This window comes from Macrosteles quadrilineatus, unplaced genomic scaffold (genome assembly GCF_028750875.1).
Source record: "Macrosteles quadrilineatus isolate MER2022 unplaced genomic scaffold, UCM_ALF_1.0 Scaffold_2__2_contigs__length_208266976, whole genome shotgun sequence".
In the NCBI taxonomy this organism is placed as follows: domain Eukaryota; kingdom Metazoa; phylum Arthropoda; class Insecta; order Hemiptera; family Cicadellidae; genus Macrosteles; species Macrosteles quadrilineatus.
The window spans coordinates 183,195,031-183,214,111 of record NW_026542595.1 but is presented as its reverse complement, the minus strand read 5'-3'; the positions used below and the strand labels follow the sequence as shown (position 1 = coordinate 183,214,111).

The window sequence follows — 19,081 nt, the reverse complement described above, 5'->3', positions numbered from 1 at the left end:
CAAAAATTCAGCACCCAATAACCTGACTGTTTGGATTTCACGAGAACATGTAAAGAGTTTGTACAAAAGGTGCACATAATTCTACGCTGGTTTATTTACGAATTATGACCCTATAACATACCCTAATAAATTAACTATATAATTGGAATCATACAATAGTCCAACATACCTGACAACTGGTGTGCTTTTCAGTCAGTGCCACAACCATGAAATGAAATAAATAACAACAGTAACAACTTCTGTGTGGCTGTTCTGTATACAGGGTGATTTGTACTCAGTGTGACAAAATTTTTTTGGTGTAAGTACAAAGTAAATGAAGTGTGATGATGCATATCAAATGTTCCAAGTCTCAAAATTAGCGTCCCAAAAAATTATTTTATGTTTATCAAAAATAACCATGCTTTTAAACTTAATACAGCGATTTCTCAATTACCTGTATATGGATTTGAGTAGATAATGTCATTTTCGTGTTCTACATTAAATTTTGAACAAGAATAATGGAAAATTATGGAGGATCAGTTGTAAAAACTCCATTGTAAATAGATTCAAAGATAAAAATTAAGACATTTGATAAAAATTTAAAAAACAATGGTCTATTGCATTTTTCACACCCTGTATAAAAGAAAGTGTCGGAATATGTTAAAAACTGCGCCATTTTATAAGCTTTCCAACCATGTGCTACACTATTGAGGTTTAGATATTTTTTTGTTTGTAAGAGTGGTTTGAATACCAGAAAACAGGGAACTTTTTACTGTTCAACCTGAATCAAAAATACAACTTTTGCTTAATACATGCCGACTTTCTATGTTTTAAATGTTAAATACACCATGCTTTGCAGTCTTCAAACAATTAAAGCGTATATAAGCAGACATAAACCTCAATAGTGTAGCATATCGTTGGAAAGCTTATAAAATGGTGCAGTTTTTATCATATTCCGACACTTTCTTGTGTACAGGGTGTGAAAAATGCAATAGACCATTGTTTTTAAAATTTTTATCAAACATCTTAATTTTTATCTTTGAATCTATTTACAATGGAGTTTTTACGACTGATCCTCCGTCTTTTTCTACCATTCTTATTCAAAATTTAATGTAGAACACGAAAATGACATTATCTACTCAAATCCATATACAGGTAATTGATAAATCGCTGTATTAAGTTTAAAAACATGGTTATTTTTGAAAAGCATAAAATAATTTTTTGGGACGCTAATTTTGAGACTTGGAACATTTGATATGCATCATCACACTTCATTTACTTTGTACTTACACCAAAAAAATTTTGTCACACTAAGTACAAATCACCCTGTATATAAATGTTTAGGTTTAGACTGTATAATATCTATTTAGTATTTACTAGAGGTCGTCCAGTGGTTGAAAACTCAACCAAAAATATGTAATGTACAGACTTCTCTATTTTCACCCCAAGCTGTAAATAAAACATATGATTGGAATTTCTTCCATTTGTTTTGATTTTCTGTTCATATTTCGTCACCAGCATAGCAACCCATAAGGCCCATGTTATTTAAAAAAATATTAACAAAATAGTTAACAAAAAACGTGGGGTGCATGCAATTGATAATAATACATTAGTTCAATAGGTGAAGGTAGTTGTAAATTATGTATTGCAGCATGTACCCCACGTTTTTCGTTTTAAATCTTACAAGTGTTTATGCTATACTCTCCACATATTTATACACTATTTTCTACTTTTTAGTGCGTTTAAAAACGTTTTGTTTTAAAAAAAGTTTTTTATTTATAAATTATTTTGCCTATTTTAATTAATAAAGGGATTCTGCACATCTACAGAAAAGTATCTTTCTAACAGTATGCATAGATTTTCTCTGCTATGCACACAAGCTGAGAAAAAAGGTTTTAAAGAAACATGCTTGCCTATTAATATATAGATTGTCTATTAAATATTGATTTAATTTATTTATTGCCAGCTATCAACTCTCAGTTGAATATCTTTGGCCAAGTAGTTTGTGTTAATTCATTAAATCTTAAATTAATTAATACTAGTGTACCTGTTGCTCGAATTCGAGCAAATACAAAGTACTACTGGCGTTATTTCAAAATGGTAATAATTTCCGATAGCCTAACTTTAAAAGAGTTGACTCAAAGATTATGGAAATACTTACGATGTACATGATAGTTCGATATAATAGGCCTAAACATTTCTTGTAAATATCTTATCATTTTTGAAAAACTGATATTGTGTTTGTGTTTTCTACGAATCTTTCCCACTCATAGCCGCATTAGGTTTTCCATAATAACGATTATAAATTCTTCAAAAAAATATATTATTTCTATTTCTTCTACTTGGTGGTGTTCTATGACTTTTGTTTCCATAGTTTGCAAATCGGCTCTTTCAATTATTGCTCAAGAAGTGCAGCACAGTGATAATTCAGTTTTCTTTTTAGTAGGTATATCAAATTGTCCAAGCTTTCTCACTTTTTCCATTGTAGTATTTATGCCAACCCAAATTCACATTTCAATGGTCATTACCAAACAAAAGTCATTACCAACCAGCTCACTCACATCAATAATCAGTCTTTTCAAGTCAGTAAATGTTTGTAGCACACGTTTCCTTAAATTGCAACTAAAACATCAACAGCAATTAAATTATCCAGCTTATCATAATGTAAACAAATATGTTCTTTATAAGGAAAACATGGGAACTTTAAAAGCCACTGAGGCAGAGCCCAAGGGAGTTTTTTCAAAAATGTAAGGTTAGTTTGCAAATCTACACAATAAGACGAACATTTTGGTTTATAATATGTGGGGTTAAATCTTAAGACATAAAAGCCTTATTGTTCACAATGTTTCATGTAGCGTATAGATATATTAAAAAGTCCTGTTAAACAGCAACCAACAACATCAACATTATACCAATCATGAAAGTGACCACAGGTTCATTAGTACACAGGAGCATCAGCATATTATTACATATTCAAATTATTTAGGTCATTATTACTGGAATTATTTGTTGGTTGAATTCAAACAAATTCTAATTCACCAAGCGTTTACTAAGCCAAAGTTTGCTGATTCACCTGGGTTGTGGAGTTTAGCTATCCTGTGTGGTAAAGCTGGCAAAGGGCAATAGTTGGTATGGACTAACAAATTTGAGTAGTGAACATTTTAGTCTGACTCTTCTAAACATTTAAACTTAACGAATATTTAATATTTTCTTCAGGATGAATGGCAACAAATAAAATCAAAGATTGAGGAGGTTGAGGAAACCTTGCATTTTGTTGTGAAAAAGAAAGGAGTCAACGTGATAACTGGAAAATGGACTGTGGGCAGACTGGAGGGTCCAAGTGTAAAGTATAACTCAATGATCAAACCACAAAATGAGACCGAAATGTCCCAAGAGACAACAGAAACTGAGGGACTGCTACAATTGGGATCACTCGAGAACTCTGTGAAAAACTTAATCGCTGAGGTAAAATATAAATTCATGCTTAGTTGATAATTTGTTATACAAATTTATTTGCCGTTATAAACTTAAATAGAGTCCTTCTAAACCAAACTAATCGGTATTGAATCCTGTTTTGGATGAACAAAATTCAGTAATAAAGTTCTTATTCTTATTCTTATGCATATAAATCCTTAGAAAATAAAAGTGTAAGTTAATGGCTTAAGTATACTGTAAAATATTACACAACATAATACTGACTGATATTGGACTTGGATTTTCTCGGGTAAGTTAAATATTATGATCTAACAACTCATTATTATGTCGTGACCCAATAGGGAAGTGAAGTGATCCAAGCTGTAGAAGAAAGAGAGAATCAAGCTTGGGGTCTTAGTGGTTTCAAGGGAAAGGTGAATTTCAAGGGGAAGTTGAGTATCAACAATCTTACCATTACTCATCTCAATGGCGAACATATGGATCAACTACTACACAATACGTTCAGGTAAACCTATATATAATCACAAGATAATTTACATTCTTTAATTTACTTCATAAGAAAGTATTAAAGTAGTAAAGTATTAAAGTAAGTAAGTACTTTAACAATTTAGGTCCGTAAATGGTGATTTATTGCCTGAAGAAAGGAATATAACCATACCTTCAATTACAACTATATGTAGCTCAAGGTAACCATAAAACAGTTAAAAGCTGTACCTACCGAACTTTTGCTGCGGCCTTGCAGTCAAGCTTAAATCTACTACACGTTAGCTTTGGATTTTCCTGGATTGTCATATCACTTTATGGGGATGCAACTAGGGGTTATTCAACCCAAATATGAATGAAAGATAAGTGTGTCAAGCTATCAAATAAGCCCTCAAGTAGTCAAGTAGTTAAGCTATCAAATAAGTTCAAGAGTCAATGATTAAAAAACGCTGTCAAATTTTCTATTTTTTCTCAAAACCCATTACAGTATTTAATTTTCTTATGCAGGAAAGACAAACCGAGTCCAATACAGCATCAGGTGATTGTGGAATCACTCAAGACAGAAGATATTTTCATCAATAGAATAAACAACTTGACAAGAGAGGACCTCAAGTTCGCCGACGGACCTGTGGTGATAAGAGGCAATGTTACACTAAGCAAGCCACTGACTGTGAGAGGGGAGGTGGAGTTAGAAGATGGGGGGAGAGTTAACGGAGTTGATCTGTCAGAGGAGTTTTGTAAAGGGCAAGAAAAATGCACAGGTAAACAGCCAAGTGCTTGGGTAAAGTCTTAACTTAATGTTATGAAATTTTATTTCCTAAATTGATTTACCACAGTTTTGGTATTCCTACTTTAATATATTTTGTCCTCCTTTTGATTTCTTAAAATCAAAGTAGCCTAAATTGATTTATTTGTGGATAAAAACTAAAAAAACTTGGATAAATTATGTTTTTAGTCTTTCCAATGGTGTACTTGGATGAAGAAGAAGTGAGAAATGGGGATTTGAACAACAATATTGACAAAGGTCCAGCTGACAGTATAAGTGATCATGTGTGGAGCAAAACCCTAGCGGGCAAAAACCTAACAGTAGTCAAAATCAATGGAGTAGACTGGAAAACACTCACGGATAATGTTGTCTACAAGGATAAATATCAACATATAAACGGAACTGTTGATGTTAAAGGGGTAAGTGGCCGTTGGATTTGATTTTATCCTTATTATTTTTAAACTATCACATCCTTTTCAGGATTTTTGTTAGGATAGCAGGCTCTTCTAAATCGAAAAGAGTCGACTACGACACAAAAATCTCAACAAACTTTTTTTCTTTTAGCGAATTTCCCTATAGGGAAGTAGCTATTACCGTAGGTCTCATGGTAAGACCTAAGCCCGGGACCGATTTACTTTTTCATTTTGATGTCCCCAGAGGCCAAAAACACCATTCGTTCAAATTTTTATATATCTATATATAGAGAGATATATATATATATATATATATATATATGTGTCCATCCGCACGATAACTTGAGTAATTTTTGTCCGATTTTGATGAAATTCGGTTTGAAGGTGTAAGGCGGGATAAACTTGAATGAGTTCGCGAACCAGCATGATCGGACTATGGGAACGGGGGTTTATGGGGGGTTTTATGGGGTAAAAATAGGTTTTTCCCTTTTTTGACCCTAAAAACACAAAATTTCACAATTTCTTTTTAAACCATTTTGTAGAGCTTAAAAAAACAAATAATTTAGTATATTGAAGCGTTATTATGCGCCTAATTGTTACGGAGAAAATTCAAAAAAATTGTAATTTTAAAATTCTCATGTTATTCTTATGGAGAATAAGTCAACTGTTGTAGTTTGCTTGTTTATGAACATATTTTGATCAAATTTGGAAAATACATTAATTTCTTACTAAACCACAGTACCTTTTAACATTTTACATAAAAAAAAACATTTTACCCTCCCTGTTGCAGCAAACCTAAGTACTCATTGAACTACAGTAATTCTGTTTAAACTTGGAATAGGCTAAATGTGATATTTTTAAGGAGACATTTTAGTTTAAATCCAATCAGGCAAATGGAAATTCGCTATGTCTGCAGGTTTGCTGCGGCGGGGGTATTTTTTTTACATATCATTTTACACCATGCTGCAAAAGCCTGACATGGCTTGTCTGCAGCTCATTAAACTAAAGGAAATCAAGTCCAAACTCTTATCACTTCCATCAGTCAGTGTGTGTGTCCTCCTTATCTCTCTAGCCTGTTATCACAAACATCTTGAAGTCCCAAAACTCTTTACAATTACTTTTAGGATATTTCACTGTCAATTTAACATATAGAATTTTGAACTGCAGTAAGTTATGAGTTGATAAAAACAGAAAAGACATATCTCAAAAAACAGAGTTCAAAAAACAGTTCAAACAGTAAAATGTGTAAATACTAGCAATACTGTCAACAACATCCTTGCCACGATTGGATCTGAAGACATCTCTCTTCCCAACTCAAACCTTGGTTGTAAATGCTGTTAGTGTCATTGGAATATTCAAAATTTTGTGTCTAACCTAAAGTAACACTTTTACTGTGTGTTACTTATGCTTTTGTCTACTCTTTTCCATTTTGGATAAGCCTGCTATCTTAAAAATAAATCCTTAATGTCATTGTAGAGGCAACATCATCGTCACCCGCCATTCCTACTAAATTAAGAATATCTCCCGTGGTCGTTGAAACATCATCGTCATCACTCTTAATTGCCAATAGTTGGAACAAATCACGTCCCAAAAAAAACCTGGATTAAATCTAAATCCACCCGATGATAGGGAATTCATATTTCCTGAAGTTTCGTAACTCGCCCATCCCTATCAATAGTACTCAAAGGATAAGATTAAGCTAAAGACTATATGCTGGAAATCAAGTGCCAATGTTTGCTAACTCGTAGATCGTCTTGACTCAATATTATATCTGACATTGGTTGATATTCCAGAGGGTGACATCAGACCCTGCTGTATGGTCTGACAGGTTCCAGTCTCTGCACAAGTCTCAGTCTAGAGCCTCTGACTCCTCCAGGTCTTCTCCCATTGTAGAAGCTCCTGCACCACCTGCTTCTGACGAAGGAAAGGTAAAATACTTAAATTTAATCCATTTCAACCATTCCCCATTTCACCTGTCAAATGGTAAAAAAAATTAAGTTATATGTTGTAAGTTAGTATCTCTTGATAGCCAACGTATCAGCCTTCAAGGCTTAATAGGTTGGTAGATAATATATTTTACCGTACTAGTTTTGTCTATGGTTAAATTTTACATGTTTTGTTACAAGGACAAAAATTGTATTATAGATTTGTTGTGGCTGTGACAACTGAAATAGCACTTGCTCCTACAGTTGCACATGGGTAATTTTCTATTTGAGATTATCAGACTAGCATCGCTTTCCTTAGAAATAAAGTTCTACCTTATTGTTTATTTTAAAATAGTTCTTGAACCATTTTGTGACAGTGCAAATAGTTATAGTGCGTGCTTGAAAATTTTTTCTTCTGTTGAATCTTTTTTTGTTAGATAATCTTATAAAAAGATAGGGCATTTGCCAGGAATTATTAACCCTCCGAGTGTCACGTGTTTTGGCCTTAATGTCAGCCTATTTTTTGCTCATTTGCAAGGTTTTATTAAAACTGATCTGAGAAGCTTAAAAACAATGTTAATTATACTGTTCTATATACCATTTTGTTTGGAAAATCTTGGGCTTCAATATTATATATAAAACATAAGGAAGATTTAAAAAAAAAAATTTTTTTTAGGTAAAAAAATGTATAATTTCGAAAATTTTCAAAAAAAAATAAGTTTGCGCTCAATGAAATTGTATAAATTATAGGCCTATAAATATTTGAAAATAGCCACTTTGTTCTAAATTTTATGAGGATTACAAATCTATAATAATATAAGGAAGTAGATTTGCAAATAAAAAAGTTATGGGCAAAAAACAGATTTCAGTACATAGCGTTTAGCTAAGAATGCATAGCCCAACCATAGCTAGGAATCTGGCTGATAATTTACATCAATATCACTACCTACTTCTTCAGGATCATCAACCAGCACTTCAAAACCACTTAAATCTTCTTATAATGCACCACGTATATCACTACTTTTGATTTTTAACACTAAAACAATGATAAACGTAATAAAACACATCAGTCATCGGTCCGAGGGTAACCTAGCTGTTTACAAATACACGCACGTCAGCTCAGTCAGCTGTCTGCTACAATATTTTCGGAACTAAAATGAATAGTGCTTAGAGACAGACCTCTGGAGAAAGCTTAGAATATTACGGACAGAACGATACCTAACTCAATCCAGTACAGTCCGATTCAGTTAGTTATAGAGCCTTCGCCGTAAACAGTGTTCGCGAGTCGCTGCAGCGACGCACGACACTATACAAAGTGCGTTACGCGTCGCTGCAGCGACGCATGACACTCGGAGGGTTAAGGAAATTGACAGGAAAGCAGGCTTACCTTTAAATAAGTCCATAGAGACACATAACACATCACAAAATTAAAAGTAGAAATTTTCGTGGTCACTGACCACTTTTTCAGTGGCTGAAAAACCGTCTCCATAACCATCTCCAGTGGTTGAAAAAGTGGTCAGTGACCACGAAAATTTCTACTTTTAATTTTGTGATGTGTTATGTGTCTCTATGGACTTATTTAAAGGTAAGCCTGCTTTTTTGTTAGATAACCTCGTTGTTTCAACAATCCATGTATGAGGCAGACTACAACTCAATTCAGTTGAATTGTGGTCTGCTGTGAAATTGATTGCTGTAACACATCCGAAACGTAAGTTACTATTTTTCCAATTCAACATAATTCAAAGACCAAGATTGGACAGTACTGTGACCCAGGACTACAAACATAGAAGGGCTAGCCCAGTCCTTTGAAGTGAACACCTGGGTGTTATTATGATTCTCCTTAGGTTTACCAAAAGTTTCTACTTTTATTATCAACAATTTTTTTCAGATTTTAGATGAACTGGCGTCAGGCTCCACTCTGATTGTGTCAGAACTAGAAGTGACCGGAAGTGTAACAGTGGTGGAGAGTGAGTGGGGTGTACAAGCAGCTGACGTGGTGCTCAGTGATGCCAACCCTATTGTGATAGAGGGGGCTAAGACTTTCACTGGTGCTGTCAATGTTACCAACAACGCAGAGGTGGAAGGCACTGTCGGTGGTGTCGTGTTGTCACACCTGTTTACAAAAGATACCAAGCAGGTGCTTACAGGTTGGTATTTTGTGAAAAATTTACAAAATCTAAACGCTTTTATCTGGCTATTAACATTTTTCCTGACCAAAACTACTTCAAGGGCATAGAAGAGAAGTAGTTTTGGAATTTTTAATTTTCAAGATTTATGAAACATATCCTTTTGAGTTGTTACATTTTAAGTAATGGGAGGTTTCTTAAGTCACATAATTTGAGGTATTATCGATATTTATTCGAGAAAGGAAGGGAAACTCGGATAGAATAAGACTCTCTGGACATTTTATGAAGAAGTGTAAAGAGGAAGACCAATGGAAGCCAATGAAGAAGACACTCAGGATAGGAAGAAGTGGAGACAGATACTGTAGTTGGTGAGAGGATTACGTAACTTCAGTTCATGCAATTTTACTTCAAATACATCAACTATTATCAATTATTCTTAACTTTGATTACTTTATAACTCAGGCTACAAAAATACAAATATTTTAGTTTAAATGGTCAGTAACGAGTATAAGCAATTAAAGAATGAATTTATTGGTTATTTTTATTGAATGATTGCTTTGCTACTTGCTATTTTACAGGCCCTACAACATTACAAGGAGACATAACAGTTGACAACCTCACTTTGACTGGTCTATGGAACGGAAAGACCTTATCTGACCTTGAGAAAGACAAATCTGAGAGTTTTATAACAGCAGCTGATACCATCAACGTGTTAGAAACCATCAACCAAGTCCCGGTGTCTGATTTTGTCTTCACTGGAGATGATGGTGTTGCCGTGATAAAAAGTGGTAGTGTCGAGCAGCTGATGGTTACTGAGAACATTGTTGTTGGTGGAAAGGTAAAGTACAAATGAGAAAATGTATGCTGCCATATTAAGAAAACACTAAACACTAAGAACTATTTGATATCATAACAACAGTTTGAAGCCGTGGCAATGTCGTCATCATCTCCCACAATCATGTTAACATTTTAGATCTAAAACGATCTTAGATGATGGTAACATTTGAGATTTTTACTTTAGATTGTGTCTTGGAGTCATGATGACATGCACAATCAATTTCCTTATGTAATTATATTTGTATATTTTAAGTTTATCTGATAAAAAGATAGTGCATTTGCCAGAGATTATTAAGGAAATTGACAGGAAAGAAGGCTTACCTTTAAACAAGTCCATAGAGACACATAAAATATGCAACACAAAAGTAGAAATTTTCGTGGTCACTGACCACTTTTTCTCCAGTGGTTAAAGAAAGTTTCTACTTTTATGTTGTATATTTTATGTGTCTATGGACTTATTTAAAGGTAAGCATGTTTTCCTGTCAATTTCCTTAATATATTTGTATTTTAAGTTTCCAACTCAAAAAAGTCTCAAAAATATTCATATCCCGCACATTATGTGAATGAAAATTTTCTAAAAGGTTTTGTGTCTTTCACGTTTATATTTAGATTCTATTTAGTTTACTATCTTAAACAACCATAATGTATTCCAGGCCAGGCCTACTACTGTATTTGTTTTGGATTGTCTGTATTTGTTAGGGGGGGGGGGGTCAGGGTAGTGGACGACACTCCCACCAGTGTTTCCATACATGGGATTATTATCCCGAAAACAGGGATTTTAGACCATGAGCGGAATTAAAACGGGTTGCGGGATAAAACAAAATTGTCGGCTCTGACGTCTTTTTTTATTCAAGTATAGGAAAAATATAATAGCAATGTTTAAACTTTAAACAACTTTTAAAACATGATGAAAAGCGGAACGCTTTTGTATAATTAAAAATCCCAATTTATCTGGCGTGATTTTTTTCATTCCATTCCGAGTGTTATATTTGACACAAGGGGATTTTCTCGACCCAGTAAGCGAGATAATTGTTTTGGTCGTGTTTTTTTTTTTTTATCGTAGATCTTATTATTTTGATTGATTAGATGTAAGATATTCATTTGCTGTATTATTAACAGTGTTATGTATTTTGTGACGATTGTAAAATGTCTAGAACAATAAATGTATTTGATTTGGATACACTTGCTCTTACTGGTTGGTGGGTTTTGAATATAGGAACATTACACTCCGCCAGTCGGCTTTATTCCATAACTATTGAATTTGCAATAGCAACATTGAAATTTGAAATATTGTGAAATATTTACAACACTGAATTACTTGAATTAACATATTCTATACCATACCAAATAATTAGTATTAGTAAGTTACTTAATGCTACATTTTGTATCCCATTCATGTTAGGGGTGTGCGAATAGATTTTTTTCAGATTTTGAATCTAATACTTCATAATATTTTCAATAAATGCAACCAATACAGAAATTTATAATACAGAAGCATGAAATGTTGGGATGAAATAAAACAACACAAAACCATGATTTATTTGGTTGAAGTTACAGATTATTACAGGGAGCGGCAAAATGATCTGACGGTTTTCTTTGCCGCCCTGTTGAGCGAGTGAGTGGTGGAGGGTGGTGGGAACAGGGGCGTTACAAAGCCTACGTGCGAACATTTTTAGTAGCCATGGACCTAGGGACAGCTGAGCACCATGCATTTGTAGTGGAAGTGTTTTTTAAAAGTGACAATTCCTGTGTAGCTGTTCAGCTGCAGTTACGTAGACGTTTCAATGTGGGCCCAAGGGGAAAAGTCCCAACTCAAAACACCATTTTGCTGTGGGTGGGTAACTTCAGAGCTACTAGTTCAACATTGAAAAAAAGTCCAACAGGTCCAAGGTCAGCCCGGACGCCAGAGAACATCGAGAGAGTGAGAGAAGGAAGCTGCAGCTCTGCACATGTCTGGTCGCTCGGTATGAGTACGGCACGACCCGCACTTTCATTCATACAAAATGGCAATCGTGCAGCAGTTGAAGCACAGTGGTTACATAAAGCGCATCTCATTTTTAGAACAAGTGATTGATTTACTTACACGTGACAAAATAGTCATTATGAGCGACGAATCGCACTTTCAACCACACCACACGGCCTTCCTCACTCTCTTGACGTTCTCTGGCGTCCGGACTGACCTTGGATGGCCTGTTGATTTTAGTTTCAATGCTGAACTAGTAGCTCTAAAGCTACCCACCCGGCCACCCACAGCAAAATGGTGTTTTGAGTTGGGACTTTTCTTCTTTGACCCACATTGAAATGCCTCCTGAGCAGCTACACAAGAATTGTCACTTTTAAAAACACTTTTACTACAAATGCATGGTGCTCAGCTGTCCCTAGGTCCATGGCTACTAAAAATGTTCGCACGTAGGCTTTGTAACGCCCCTATTCCCACCACCCTCCGCCAATCACTCGTTTAACACGGCGGCAAAGAAAACCGTCAGATCATTTTGCCGCTCCCTGTACTAGGTATCTAGGTTTATTTACTATTCAAATGTTCGAATATACTCATTAAGATCAAACCGGAATCGAATACTAAAGTATTTGTTCAACTATTTGAATATTCACACACCCCTAATTCATGTACTATTTGTGATTTAGCATGTACTTATACCTATTCAATTTCTATTTTCCATCTTTCAGGTTTGTGGAGTAAGCTTAGATGATTTTAATGAAAGACGGCTGAGCTTATCAAAAGAACAGAATATTACAGGAAATGTTGTAATAGCAGAAGCCAAAGTTACTGCTGACTTTCAAGCTGAAAATCTCAGTCTTATGGGAAATCCTTTGCTTACCGAGGATGTTGAGTCGGAAATTGTGGATGGATTGCACTTTTCAGGTAAGAGTTACAGGAGTTATTTAAACAGTCATTCATGTAAATTGTTATACTGGTTATGACAGTAAAATTCTGCAGTAGTACTTTTTTCTATTGATTAGTTTTAAAATCTTATTTAATATGATTGAATGTATATTTATATCTAACTCGAGGTCGTACAGTGGTCCAAACTCAACCAAAAATATGCAATGTACAGACTTCTCTATTTTCACAATCACGCCACACTGTGAATAAAACATGTGATTGGAGTTTCTTCTTCCATTTGTTTTTATTTTCTGTTTAATTTTGTTGTTATTTTGTCACCAGCATGGCAACCCATAGGATCCATGTTAATTTTTTAAAATTTTAAACTCATTTTCTGTGCTTATTTTTGAGCCTATTTTAATTTATAAAGGCATTCTGCACATCTACAGGAAAATATCTTTTCAACAGTATTCGTAGATTTTCCCTGCGATGCACACGAGCTGAGAAAAAAGGTTTTAAAGAAACATGCTTGCCTATTAATATATGGATTAAAATTCAAAATATGTTTGTTAGTCAACCTTAACAGTACTTATTTCAAAGTTTTGTGTACCTAACTGATTCCCACACATATCTAGGCACTCAGTTGTTGTATAGATCTATCAAATAAGGAAATCATGCTGGTCATGATAAGCTTTTAAACTGGAACCAAAGTTTTTTCAATATTTATTTTTATCTTTTTTGTTTAGTCTGCAAAATTTTTCAATCAATATTGATCTGTCGAGTTTGAGATTACTATTGGGTGACTTTGATTTCTATATGACCATTTTCAAACAAGAAACTTGCTTCAAACTTTGTATGTTTTTATTTTTTAACATACTTTCATGTGAACAGTCCAAACCCAGACCTTTTCTTAGATATCAACATTCTTTAGACAGTCTGATGGCAAATGATATCTAAGTCTCTATTTTTTTCGTAGAGCTGCATGTGAATGGAGACATTATAACATATGAAGGTGTTAACGGCTTCAATCTATCAGAGGTAGCTGCAAACGCTGTGTGGCTCGAGGATAATAATGAAATCGAAGGTCCTCTCATTTTCAAGGTGAGATTTTGTTCACTAGAACCAAGTGAAATATTGGATATTGAACCCAATCCTTACCAAAATTATAAAGTGTAATTCTATCATAGTAAATTGGAAATAAGTTTGAATATCATAGGAATGTGTTATTCACAATTTTTATAAAGATATTTTGGTAAACACTCAGGTTATTTGTAAATTAAAAGGTATAATGTGATTTCACTGCAAATGTTTTTGACAACAACTCGCCATCTAAAATAGTTTAACCTGGTTATCTAAAGGGGCAGATGTGAAAGCAAAATAAGCAACCCCAATTTGAACCAGATAAATTTTATATTAACTCTGAAATTACGATTTTCAGGATGGAGTGGAATTTAAAATCCTGGAAGGCCAAGGAATGTGCAATGACATGGTGTGTGAAGATTGGCTACGCATTGATGATGTGGTTTATAAACACAACGACTCTGTTACTTTCACAGGTAACTGAATTAAACGTTTTCTGTGTTAAAAAAACACAAAATCTACTATTTAAATAGATATTCAAGACATTTTATGGAATTATCAAAGAATATTTCAATAAAATGCATTTGAATTGAATTGCATATATTGGCTAAACAGTTGACGGACACAGTCGTGGTTCTTAATTGATTACAAATAAAATAAATTCGGGGGATTGTAATGTTGTAATTTAATATTAGATGCCTGTTCAACCTATTTAGTGTATTCCTATCTTTTAATGAAATCAGCATTAAATTAATAAACAAAAATAATTCTTAATAATACTTTAACACAAAGGTATAAAAAACTCAAACGTGGATAACAAATTTGTTTTTTTAATTATAAACTATGGCAGAAAAAAGTTTGGAACAATTTAGTTTATTGTTTTATTACTTTAACCATCAACATAAAACTTAAAAAAATGTTTAAAGTAGCTTTCTGAACGATGATTTTTGACATTCCCATACAAATAAATTAGCCTATTCTCCATGCGGAAATAAGCTAAAAAGCTTTTGATGTTTTGAATTGCTCTAAAATACCTCTGACTTCTATACTATAGTGCCCAATTTTACTTTAAAAAACTATCATTTTTGTTTTCAGGGAACAAAAAGTTTACACAAGTTATGAATATCTCTGAAGACCTTGAAGTTGAAACAATTAATGACCATAAATTTGAAAATGTTCTTACAAAGACTACAGCACAAGAGATATCAGGTAAAATGTTTCATGTAACTAATTTGTATTATATTTAGCTGTTGACAATAAAAGGGTCTGTTAAATGTTCAAAACATGACATTCTGGCGATCAAAAAACAATGACTCCAATCTACTAACTAATATTGTAAGATATATTATAGGCCTATTTAAGAATTTCTTTAAGCCTACTACAACCAGAAAGAGTCCATCTTAGCAAAATAATCTCAATTTCACACTATACACATAAACTAGAATATTTTACTGTCAAAGACAATATTTTTAACCTACAAAGATTTGAGTTGGAAAGCTCCTTAAAATCTCTTTAACTCCTCTCATTCAGATAAGCCTATATGCAACAACAATCCTTGCGTCCTAAGCTGAAGCTGTGGTGCTCTATCTTGTATTGTTCGAGTATAACAACGACCCATTGTGTAGTAAAGTGCGTCAGATCAAACTGTGAGGTTTTAATGAGGACAGTAGGACAACCTTAAATGAGTTGCCAAGATGGAGTCATCTGTTTGGGAAGCTGATTGGTAAATAAGCATTCATCAGACTCCTGAACCTAAAAACTCTCTCTCGACATCAACTAATTGTAACTGTACACAAAATGTTAAGGACCTTAGTCCGCCTCTAGATAAGATAAAGATACTTATTGTTCACCTTTATTATATTTTTCAGGAGATTTGTTCATTGGAGGAGATGTAAGGATTGAAGAGGACTCTACAGTTCTTGGACAGCTGAATAACCAAAATATAACAGAGTTTGGTCACCGATGTTCAGTTTCTGAAAACACCATTACATGTAAAGGTTTGTTTTATCACTTCTCTGGAATCTTTTTTTTATTTATAAGTAATTGAAATCAGATAAGAATTGTATGTCTTAGGCTTTAAGATTTTTTAATGCTATGATAAAACAAATACAAAAGAAACCCCTGATGAAAGAAGACCACTGGATGCTCAAAGAAGAGGTGGGAAGATGAAATAGTCAGACATATAAATTATGAGGGCCAATGATGAAGAATAGGGTAAAAAATGCAGTTACTTGGTAAGGAGGAATATCTTCTTGGGTTTACATTATCCTTGGAGTAAGAGCAGGTAAGATTCTTTATATTGACACAAATTGCTAAGAGAGGTATGAAGAAATAATTCGCATATCTTACTATTTTTGTAGGAAATGCTGAGTTCAAGGAATCGGTGGAGGTTGAACATTTAAGAACTTCAGGCAAGATAAAGGGTGTCAACTTTCGAACTTTCTTAAAGACTGTCGTTAGAACTGACAGTCCCCAACATTTCGCAGGTCTAAAGAAATTTGTCGGAAACGTAAGTGTGTTTGAAAACATGTTTGATTCTTAAGATATGTGTTGACTTTATCAAATAAGTTGAAATATCAGTTTCCTCAGTACAAACTACAAACAAGTAACAATTTTGGAATGTATCGAGGCTCATTCTGTTTCTGTTGAGGAATATAAGCAATGAGAAGGTTATGTTGAAGGAAAACATTGACATCTTTTCTAATTTTGCAGGCTTTTGTCTGTTTGAGCTATTTTTAAATTAAGGTTGGTTGAGACTGTTAAAAATGAGACAGCTTTAACCCATTGGGGAAGGAATTAATGCGCTACCTGCAGCGCCCTCTGGCGGCAATTAATTTTACCGAATTTGTAGACTTTTACTCTAACTGCTATAGAAAGAAAACCTTAGGTAATAAATTAATAATTCTTTCACCATTTTGTTCACAGTAAAATTGTCTACAGAAAAATGGTAATTGGATAGTCAAAGTTCTAAACTAAAAAAAAATATATGTATAAAGATTATAAAAATAAAAATTTTTAAAACAATATTTTGAAAGTAAACTTGATATACAAATTCCAAGATTAATCCAGATACCAAATAACACTACTATTATAAAGTTCAATCGATTCCCTACGTAGAAAAATCAAAAGTTGTGTACTTTTATAAGTAATAACATTTTTTTTAAATTGTTTGTTTACCTTACCGCAGCTGATTTTTGGTGATATGTGGTTTCCATGGCATCACAAAATTGTTTGTTATTCGCTAAAATAAATGAGTAAATACGCAAATCAAGAAGCAAGATATTTAAAACATTATAATAGTAAGAAGAAACAAAAAGGGCGAAAAATAATAATAACTAAATAACTAATGGCGCTGCCTAGCGGTGACACGAGCGGCACTCGGGCCTGCAGCGGCCGTACGAGTAACGCTCGTAAGTCGGCGCCAATGGGTTAAATAAATGTTTTTTAGTTTTAAAGAAATGTTTTGTATTTTAAATTTTATTTGTGTATCTGTGTCAACGATTGTTTTTTATAGGGTTGTTTTTTTGTATTTATGAATATGTATAGAGCGAGAATAGATACTACCACAAATACTATAATAAAACCCGGTATGGATTATAATTATAAACATAAACAAGTGACGATGTTGGCCCTAATCCTATACTAATATAATGGCATTAACACATGTTTTGCCAGTTCCATTTACGCAATGTTAAATACTGTTTATTTTCGGGCCAAAAACGTCATTTGTTTAGGTTTATGATCCATACCGGTTCTTTTCAAGTATTCGTGGATACTATGGTGGTCTAAAGTCAATGACAATAGAATAGGAAGTTTTCTTAATTTGAAATAGTTTATGGCTTTTTGTATGGAATTTGTAACAAAATTTAAAGCTAGAATTATCTTTTAACTTAAGGGGAGGTGGAAGGTTGAATGTGTCAATTTCTGATATGGTAAAGTTTTGATTATCTGGCCTAAATTAGCATCAGTAAGGTTGAGTAAGCAAGAAGGTCAGAAAACATAAAGTAAACAGGCTATTAAAAAAAACTGTTGTAAATATATTAAAAACAAAACAATAAACATGCTTCTTCAATATTGGGTCTAATGAAAGTATTAGTATATGTTTGCTTTATATTAAAAACCAGTATTTTTCTGCTTTGAACCACCACCACAAACTGTATAAAAACCGTTTAAAGTTAAAACACTACTACTGTCACTGTCATTGTAAAATAATAAAAATAGAAGATAAAGTGATACTCATCCAAACAGCTTCAAGTCTCTGTTTTTGTTTTTGCACTGCCTGTTAAGATGTAAGGTTAGGTAGATGGATATGCACTATGCAGGTCCGAGGAGTTAAAGACCTATATGATAGTAGCATGCTAGAACAATCAAAAATGCATTTAGGTGCCTATTTCCTATTTCACACATTTGAAAAAATGTATGTGCCTAAAGCCTGGTGTATCTTCCAAGTACAGACCAGGGTGGCAAAAGCTGTCTTGTACCTACTAGGGTGTACAATTGTAACACACAGGAATTGTTCCATAGATCTCGATTGTCCACTGGGTCAAATGACACTCCATAGTGGATGACCGAGGATAGTCGGGATCTACCTTTTATTAGTTCTGAGATGAACAATTTCACAATGTTTTTTCCAAATAGTCCATGCTTGATCTTGTAATGGTTTTTCCAGGTGCACATGGAAAGTCTAAGAGATGTAGATCAGTTGAACGGAGAGAGCTGGGACAATTTTCTGTTGGACGCTGTGAGTGCAGTTGACGTGGAGCAGGTTGACAGGGATGTCACCTTCTCTGACTCGCTGACACTCGGCACACTGTCTGTGGACTACCAAATGTCAACCGATACTGTCAACAGTGTCGATATCTCACAGTGGAGGACTGACGCCATCTACATCAACGAGTCACAGTCTTTGGAAAGTGAGTTTCACTCTCTGAATTGAGAAATGTTTATTGCCTTTACACAACTTACAATGTTAATGTTGCAGTTGACTAGGTCTAACTTAAACTAGAGGTATACGCATGCTCGAAAGTCAGGTTATGAAAACCTATTGTTCAGAATGCCGATGAGTCCATATTGGCATAAAAAATCCTCCTAAACAAGGTAAAAGTATTGTTGCATCAGTCACTTTTCCATATTTTTAAATTTTGGATAAGGCTCAGCTCTGAAACGACGTGGCAACGTTGCATCCCCTACCTCTT

The 19,081-nt window shown here is 33.9% G+C and overlaps 1 protein-coding gene across 1 annotated transcript in view; it reads left to right on the top strand.

Annotated features, from left to right (window-relative positions):
* LOC128985199 (uncharacterized) overlaps nucleotides 1-19,081 on the top strand; it is a 31,409-nt gene that overhangs the window by 3,013 nt on the left and 9,315 nt on the right. The window contains exons 5-18 of the mRNA XM_054404583.1: nucleotides 3,196-3,444; nucleotides 3,756-3,919; nucleotides 4,405-4,658; nucleotides 4,853-5,082; nucleotides 6,870-7,004; nucleotides 8,890-9,148; nucleotides 9,706-9,965; nucleotides 12,650-12,845; nucleotides 13,783-13,907; nucleotides 14,245-14,362; nucleotides 14,982-15,095; nucleotides 15,755-15,883; nucleotides 16,247-16,395; nucleotides 18,556-18,799. Of these exons, the coding sequence (XP_054260558.1) occupies nucleotides 3,196-3,444; nucleotides 3,756-3,919; nucleotides 4,405-4,658; nucleotides 4,853-5,082; nucleotides 6,870-7,004; nucleotides 8,890-9,148; nucleotides 9,706-9,965; nucleotides 12,650-12,845; nucleotides 13,783-13,907; nucleotides 14,245-14,362; nucleotides 14,982-15,095; nucleotides 15,755-15,883; nucleotides 16,247-16,395; nucleotides 18,556-18,799 (2,626 nt within the window). The remainder of the gene's footprint in view (nucleotides 1-3,195; nucleotides 3,445-3,755; nucleotides 3,920-4,404; nucleotides 4,659-4,852; nucleotides 5,083-6,869; nucleotides 7,005-8,889; nucleotides 9,149-9,705; nucleotides 9,966-12,649; nucleotides 12,846-13,782; nucleotides 13,908-14,244; nucleotides 14,363-14,981; nucleotides 15,096-15,754; nucleotides 15,884-16,246; nucleotides 16,396-18,555; nucleotides 18,800-19,081) is intronic.